Below are 8,374 nucleotides of genomic sequence, written 5' to 3' on the forward strand. Positions count from 1 at the left end.
CAGAGCCCTCAGCTTCAAGGGACACAGTCTGGTTAATTTATGCCTAAATTGTAATGATGTGTTTTTTTTAAGAACTCCACTGGAAGCAGATTTATGTTTGTTTTTAAAATATCATGCTTTCTTACAGGAGAGGGAAAGGGAGGAGAAAGACATCTTCCATCTACTACTGTCCAGAAAAATATGCCATATCTCATCAGACACAGATGTGGCCACAGTGATCTATGCATTCATGACTTCAAAGCTTGATCCTACAAATTATCTAGGAATGCACACCCTTGAAAAATATAGTCGAACATAAACACTTTACTCATGTTTTCCACACACTATGCTAGCTCACCCATTCTCTACAAATTCCAGTTCATGATCTCTGTCCTAACATTCAAAGTCCTTTGGAGATGTTAGCCAAACTCAACCTTGAGACATTTCCTCTATAATCATGACCCTCCACAATTATGTTCCACTGGAACAATAGAAAAAAAAACTTTTTATGAGCCTCATGAATGCAAGCAACAGAGCTTTCACAAGACTGGAACTAAATTATGGAACTCACGTATGCAAGAGAACTGCAGGCTTGCCACTTCCAGAATTAAAATACAAAACTTATTTCTTAAATACATTTTTAATATATACAAAAAACATTTTTTCATATCAACTATAAAACTAATCAAGTTACTACTTCTATAGAATTAAAGAATAATTTATTAGTTCTATTTTTCAATACTGTCAGACACAGTTACTACAGTGATGGGAGCCATAAAAATCAGATTAGACAAAACCCTCCTAGTACTACACAGTATACAATATATCCTAAACATGGACCCAAATCCTAGCTTAAGACTTGAATACAAAGACCACAATGCTATCAATAGAGTAACACTGATATTTCATTAATACCTGATTTTATTCTCTATTTTCAGCATACATTCAATATACCATGGCATAAAAGTTAACAAGGTAAATCTGTACGTTCTGCACTGAAAAAAATGGTTTAAAGCCATCTGTAAACCCCTGAGTCCACAAAAACAAAAACAAAAAAAGGAAGGAAAAAAAAAAAAAAAAAAAAACACGTTTGTGACAATCCCTCTTCCTTATGAAAAAGTAACAACTTTGTGACTTTATCTACACTATGGTCTTATCTATGCATGGAATTATTCCAGAACAGCTATTTCATTCTAAATCCACATGCTACCTTAATCTGAATTAGCTCTAAGAGTAAATAAGCCCTAAATAGCTTGAACACAAAATGCTGCAATTTTTACGCAATTTAAGCAGCAGGCTGCACAAAAATATTCCAAAGTTTAGTTGTGCAACTCTGGAAATGCAGTTCTATGTTTATAACATGTGCTTTAAATTAATGAGAAATAACTTCATAATCAATAATGGCCAGTTTTCTATAATCAACTCCCACAATGGCAGTGCCATGGACTATGGCATCTTTTTCAAAACCCTGGAACTTTCAATAACTGTTACATTTAAAAACAAATTTTTGCTTCCTGTAATCCATATACCCATTTCCACCACTCACCCCTTATGGGTAGTTTATTTCATGTCAAATTAAAATATTCTAGAACACACAAATTAGAACATTGATTATTCAACAGTTCATTTTAGATTAATAAGAGGTGAGGGGAAGAGGCACTTACCTTCAACCGTTTGACCACCTCATCGTTGGTAATTTTGTCTGTGATCTCCTTTACTCCGGGAGGATAGTAGATGATCTTACCATCGGCAGAAGGTTTTGGCTGGGTAGTAGGAAAGTCCATCCTTATGCCGCCAGTTATAAACTTTCCTTCTCCACAGTCCTCTACCGGCCTCTATCGGTCAGAAAACAAAAGTTCAGCGGAACAGAGACTACTTTCAGCCCTCTTTTTCCATTTCTAAACCTCAATTCACAGAAGGCCCCACTTAATATCAAGAGGGCAAACATCCTGCACCCCCACCCCTTGAGCAGGGCTTCGGAAGCCCCTCACTAAGCCACCTCTCATCCCAAAACTTCTACCTCTCCACCCTCCTCTGGTGTCTCCTTTCAGTGTGAGGTTCCTCCAGCCCAACATTATTAGTTTGCAGTCTCCGATTTTACAATGAAATTTTAACCCAAACCAAAGGATGCCTCGAGTTTAAAGCCCATTATAGCCTGAGCGGGGTCGGTGAGGACAAAATCCTGGTCCCAGCGGGTCTTTGAGGCCGTCACAGAAGCCTCAGAGCTGGGAGACGAGGCCTAAGCAGTTAGGCCTCAAAACTATCAGGAGGCAGAGACCAGGCGGAGGAGAGGAGGTGGCTAGGATCCCAAACAAAACCTCGCTGCCGGCCGGCCGGCCCCGCGCAGCCATGCACTGAGCCCCCTACCTGACCCTTGCCCCCCCCTGAGAGGAAAGCAGCCCCCCTCGAGAGGGGACCAGGCCAGTCTCCACTTTACATTTGTTCTTTCAACTTCAGGTACCCTCGGCGCCAGCCCCTCATCTCGCCCCGGAGCCCCTCACCCAACTAGCTCTGCGAAGCCTACAAAGAGCCCCCCCAGCACTGCCGCGGGGAGGGGAGGAGGAGGAAAGCGGGACCCGGAGCCGCCTTTACCTCATGCAGCTCCGGAAGGTGCAGCATTGAGTAGCCTCCGTGCCGGGTGGGTGTTGTTGCTGCTACTCCGCCACTGCCGGCCGGCCGGCGCCCTAGCTGCTCCTGCTGCCTCCTTGCTCCGCGGTGCGGCGGCAGCTGCCCAGGAGAGGTGGGGGGGAGGCTGTTCGGCGGCGGCAGGAGCGGGGGTGAGAGGGGGCGGCTCAGGCGGAGCGTGCGCCGCGCCGCGGGGACACAGTGCCGCTCTCCGTCCGGCCGGGGAAGAACAGCCCAGGAGGAGGCTCCACACTACTCTTCCCCCCCTCCCCACCCCGGGGCTTGGCCCAGCGCCGCCCAGCCGGGATCCCCCTGCCCCACCCTAGCAGCAGAACCCGCTCCCAGCTCGTCTCCCTCGCGCCTTGTGCCCTGCTCAGGCAGGGCGGCAGCGGGGTAGGCGGTACCGGGCACGGCCGCGGCAGCGCCGCCTCTCGCTTGGCGCCAAAATCAGCAGCAGCTCCGAGCCGGCTGATCCCGCCGGGCAGGGAAGGGGGGAGGCGAGTGGGCAAGCTGGGACTGGCAGCTTGAGCAGGGTCGGCCTGTCAGGGCCACAGGCACAGCCGCCCCCCAACTCTCGAGGGTAGCGACGAGATGTGGCATGGGATCCTGCCTGTGCCTCCCGCCTCGCCAGCTGGCCGGGCTGCGCTTAAACGACTCTGATAGGCGGGCGAGAATCCCTGCTCGGCCACTGCCCTCTCCAGCAAGGCTATGCTGCCTCCGGGGCCAGTTTCAAAGTAACAGGGCGGCGGGTCACTGCAGGCCGAGCTAGGAGCAAGAGGAAATCCGCGGGAATCCTGCCGGGGCGGAGCGGACCCCGAACCCTTTGCCTTTTAGCTCGGTTGTGAGCTCTGGGGCAGGACGCTCACTGTCAGCTTGGCCTGTGCGCAGGTGCTACCTCACTTGCTGGCCTGGGCCCAGCGCCTTCCCGCGATTCCAGCTCTCTCGCTCCCAAGCTTCTAGTTACTGTGCTAGTTAGTAATTTCCCCAGTATGAGTTAATCCCTTGCGTGTCACACGTTTGTTCTCCATACAAGCTGGCCCAGAAAGAAGTGCACCCTAGTGAAAGCACCTCAGCGAAAGACTCCAAATAATTTTGCTGAACAGCATTTTCCTTTTGGTCTCAACTAACTTTTGAACACTCATGTTTGCCTTCTACTTGACTTTACTTGCAGCTGTTAAGTTCTGATTGGTGCAAGGAGTTTTCCCATATTTGATATATTTCCAGTAGCACCCATGGCTAATCAGAAAAGTAGCCAGAACCTTGTCCAACTAACTTCCAAGCTTTAGACAGGCAAAGTAACAGAGATTGGGTAGGAGAAGGGAAGCAATATCTACAGTTTTAAAATATAGCATATAAGTTGTAGTCAACTTATTTGTCAAACATGACATTGTCAGCTAGAAAGTCTTAGCTCTCATCACAGATACAGGGCTTCAGGAGCAATACAGAGAGAATGAGGGCTTGTGAATGAGCTCAAGAAAAGTTATAGCTGTTTAATAGTCTTTCATCTATTGTTTCCTAGAAATTGAACACATTTTGGTTAGGTCTGTAACAATAGGATATGTCTTTGTCAAATTAAGAACTGCTAATGTGCTGAACACGTCTAAACTATTCCACTTCTCGGACTGTTCCCCTTTCATGCAAAAGTTCTTGACACTGTTGAAAACTTATTATTGAGAAGCAGTCAACCCTGCAATCTAGGGCCATGCCCATGGAATGAAGGGTTTTTTTAAATTCAGTGTCCTTACATGAGGGGATGAGACAAGCACAACCAAATGGAGGCTGGATATTCTCTGTTTAGTACACAGCAGAGAAGCAGGTCTATGCAAGAATGGACTGCTCTGTGCTAAAGATGTGAAAAAGTAACCGTGTACTGTGGGGAGCCAACTTAAAAGCCTGGTACCTGTGAGGAGGGAGCTGTTCCCCTACCTCTTCTGCACCAGAGGTGGCAGGTGCATGTAACCACTGACCTTTTCATGTTATGCAGTGAATTAATTAAGCACATTTTAAAATCTCTACTCAAGGTGTCCAACAAGAGGTCTGAACAGATATTCCCAAAGCTAGAAACAGTAACTAGACTCCACCCAGACCCATTTGGATCAGAAGCACCCAGACTGCCACTACTGGGTCTAGTTGTAACATATTGGTAACTACACAGTGAGCTACAAGACCAGGTTATAAAAACGTCATCCCAAAGAAACCAGTAGAATGTACTTCAATTGTTTTTACCCAAAGCAAACTTAAGAGGCACCATTAGAAATATACTACAGCTAATACTGCTGGACATACTATTGGAACATTCCAGTACTAGCAGTCACATTTCACTAACAATAACAGGATACAAAAATATGGTCACAATTATTTTTTTCTGAATTGATATGGACATGAATGAATTGTGGGTTTTTTTTTTAAATGTTTAGAGTTCTTAATTTCCATTCCTGCACCTTATACATTGCTCCCCAAATTAGACGGACAAATAAGGTGCTTATCCATTTAATTATTTTTAATATATTTGAATCAAAATTATAAGTTAAAAACAAACTGGAATACCTATCTATAGATAGGAAAACAAAATATGATGTACATGTACAAAAATTGTGTGAATCATTTAGGATGGTAAGTAAATGAGGATGTAGGTCAGCATGTGCTTACACAAGAAAGTTACAATGCTCATTGGTGCACTTTTTTATACCCAACATACAAAAGAGTAATCTGGCATATTTACGGAGGCAGAGTAAAATAGTTTGGGTGTCATGGTAGGGAAGTGCAACCTTAACTCTGAATTTCTTGGGTTTCTAATGTTTGGTGTTTTTCTTTAAAAGAAAAAAGTCTCTTACTGATCTTCAGAAGCAGTTTATCACTGAACCCACTGCTATTTGTCCACAATTTCACTTTATCTTATTTGTGTGAGAGAACAATGTTGCACTTCACTTTTTTGGTATTAGATTCATTCTATGGTTATAACTTTTTCCAGTAACTCCATCTAAAGAAACCAAGAAATATTGATTTGACAGATCATGAGATAGAAGGGTAAAAAATTAGGCCCAAGTCCTTACCAATTAGTTTGGTCTAAATTAGGAGTGAACAAAATGCAGAGTATACAAGATAAGGCTAGCTGTCCGTCTCTTTTGCTGAAGAACAAGATGGAGCATTGCTTGCTGGAACATATATAGCCTCTAAAAGCATGCATATATATTGGAATATATCTGTCAGCGTACGAGTCTTTTTGTTCATGAACTCCTCCTAAATGGTAAGAGCTAAGGCCACCAAATTTAGTATACAGCTTCCTCATCTTCTAACTTAAAATAAGAACAGAGTTTGGTTGTGCCAGAACAATCGGAGCCCCGGGAAAAGGACAGTTTTCCATAAGGTGCAAAGGGAGGGGCTGCTGTTGTGAGGAACAAAGTCCATAGGGCAGGAGTCGGCAACCTATGGCTTGTGAGCCAGATATGGCTCTTCTGCAGCCTCAACTCAGCCCCTGCTCCCTTGCTCTACCTGAAGCATGGAGTCAGTGCTGATGCTACAGCCTTATGGCCCCTGCAAGACTAGAACACCAGTGTGGGGGACAGAGCGCCCAGGCTCCCCAGCAGATGCAGCATGCAGGGAACAAACAGCTAACCATGGCTTGGTGTGACACTTTTCCTTCCCCCCAGTGTGGGGGAACCAGTAACCAAAGATGGCTCCCTGTGTACTGCTAATTTGTTCCCTTGGGACATGCTTCCTGCAGTGTTCCCTGCAACCCTTCCCGGAGGCTTCCTGCTGGCAAAAGGGAGCAGCGGGTGGCATGTTACACGGTGCTTGCCGCATGGTGCGAAAACAAGTAAGTGCCCCTCACACGCTCACTCCCAGAGCCAGCCACCTTCCCCCAGTCCAAACTCTCCTGCCCCCAGGCCAAAATCTCCCCTGCCTCCTGGCCAGACACCCACTGCCCCCTGGCCAACCAACCCGTCTCCCCACTCCTGGCCGGACACCCCCTGACTAAAATCCCCTCTGCCCCCGGGGTTGCCAGATAGTTGAAACAAAAATAACGAACACCGCCCCCCTAAAAGAAAAATCACTGGGAAAAAATTCTGTTGAAGGAAAAGAAAAGGGGGGGAACCAAGTTGTTGAGGGGGGGGGGAAGGACTCCAAGACTTAGTAAACAAAAAACAAAACAGCATTAAAACAGCATGTCCCCTTTAAGAGTGAGTGCAGGGGAGTGGTTGAGCACTAAGACCCAGGGGAAGCATTGATTCCCCTAGGTCTTTTGGCCTGACGCCATTTTGTGCTGGCAACCCTGGGGAACCAGGTAAGCATGGGGGCTGGGAGTTTTGGGGGCCAGGGATGGTGGGGGGGAAGCAGGGGCTGAGTGTTTGTAGGGTTGCCAGGTGCCTGGCATTTTTGACTCCTGATCCGGGAAAAATTCAGAAAATATCGGACACCTGATATCTCAGGTGTCCAGTATTCTCTGAATTTTTTTTTACTGGACAGGAGGTGAAAATACCAGACTGTCCGGGTGAATACGGGACACCTGGCAACCCTATCTGCCCCTGGCCAGACAACCCGAGTTCCTTGGCCAGTCACCCTGCTCCCTGGCCAAAATCCCTCCTGGCCAGACACCCCTTGCCTCCAGTCGCCTGGCCAAAATCCCCTCTGCCCCCAGCAGACACCCCAGCCTCCTGGCCAGTCAGCCTGCCCCCTGTCCAAAATCCTCCCTGGCCAGATAGCAAGCCCCCAGTCCTCTCCTGCCCCCTAGCCTGACCTTGCACCCTCACTTCTTTCTACACCCCTTCTCCCATCCAGAACCTGTACTCCCATCCCTATTCCATTCACTGTCAGCCCTTTCCCACACACTTAATGCCTCATTTTTTGCCCCAACCTAGAGCCTGCTCCTGCACCCTACCTCCCACCCAGACCTCGCACCCTCACCCCTCCTACACTCCACTTCCTGCCCAGATCCTACATCCCCATCCCTATCACTGGCAGTTCTATCCTGCACACTTAGTCCCTCATATTTGGCCCGACTCCTGAGCCTGGGAAGCCCACAAAATCTACTAACCCTAGAACCCCAGAAGAGTAAATCTGGCCTGAGGTCTTGAACCTCAGTCCTCTCTGCCCTTCCCCCCATTATGGAACTGGACCATCAGGGGAATGAGGTGTTTGAGAGGGGAAACCTTTTGGAGGATTTTTTTTCTTCTCACTTGTGTGGTCTCCAATTGATTTTTCAGTGGGTCAGTGGCCCCCAACCCAAAAAAGGTTCCCCACTCCTGTCATAAAGACAATGTTAAAACCCTTTGTGTTGCATATAACATTTTACTTTATTTAAAAATGAAGTCTGGCCAACGAACCCCCATTTGGGGCCCAGCCCTCATCTGGCTGCAGCATCATAACATTTCAGTCATGCAAATGGGCATTCTTATATGGCTCTATGTTGATCACTTGTTCTGAATTTTGATGCAGTTTGGTTTTTTGGTTTGAAAAGGTTACTGACCCCTACCCTAGGGGAGAGCTATCCTGCACAGTGTTTACCAAGGAGCAGCTGTACTACCAAGGGCATGGCCAGCAAGGCTGGGGCTTCACCATGTTGCCTGCCAGCAAACCATGTAAGTAGCCCCTCTACCCCAAACCTTTTCCCCCCTTCCAGCCCTTAGCCACAGTGCTGGAGGAAGGAAGAAAAAAATGCCACAGCAGGGTCAAGAACAGGCTCCTGGTGGCTGTGGGGAGGAAGGGTGAGAACAGGTCCTTAGTGGCTCATGGAACCTGGGGGGAAGAGAACAGGTCCCTGGCATAGGCG

General features: G+C 47.3%; 1 protein-coding gene across 5 annotated transcripts in view; it reads right to left on the minus strand.

The window, feature by feature from the left end:
* The window catches only part of PDS5A (PDS5 cohesin associated factor A), a 152,618-nt gene extending 149,602 nt beyond the window's left edge, over nucleotides 1-3,016 (minus strand). The window contains exons 1-2 of one of the 5 annotated variants that reach the window (XM_025187940.3): nucleotides 2,572-3,016; nucleotides 1,644-1,814 (exon numbers count right to left, since the gene is read on the minus strand). In XM_025187940.3, coding sequence (XP_025043725.2) covers nucleotides 1,644-1,814; nucleotides 2,572-2,598 — 198 coding nt within the window. In that variant the 5' untranslated portion in view covers nucleotides 2,599-3,016. Of the gene's footprint in view, nucleotides 1-1,643; nucleotides 1,815-2,416; nucleotides 2,538-2,571 lie in introns of those variants that run through there. The other 4 variants (XM_075930551.2, XM_025187941.3, XM_089777847.1 and 1 more) reach the window with 4 other exon arrangements.
* Nucleotides 3,017-8,374: the final 5,358 nt, after the last annotated feature.

The sequence above is a fragment of the Pelodiscus sinensis genome, chromosome 4 (assembly GCF_052426305.1).
Source record: "Pelodiscus sinensis isolate ZL-2025 chromosome 4, ASM5242630v1, whole genome shotgun sequence".
Lineage (NCBI taxonomy): Eukaryota > Metazoa > Chordata > Testudines > Trionychidae > Pelodiscus > Pelodiscus sinensis.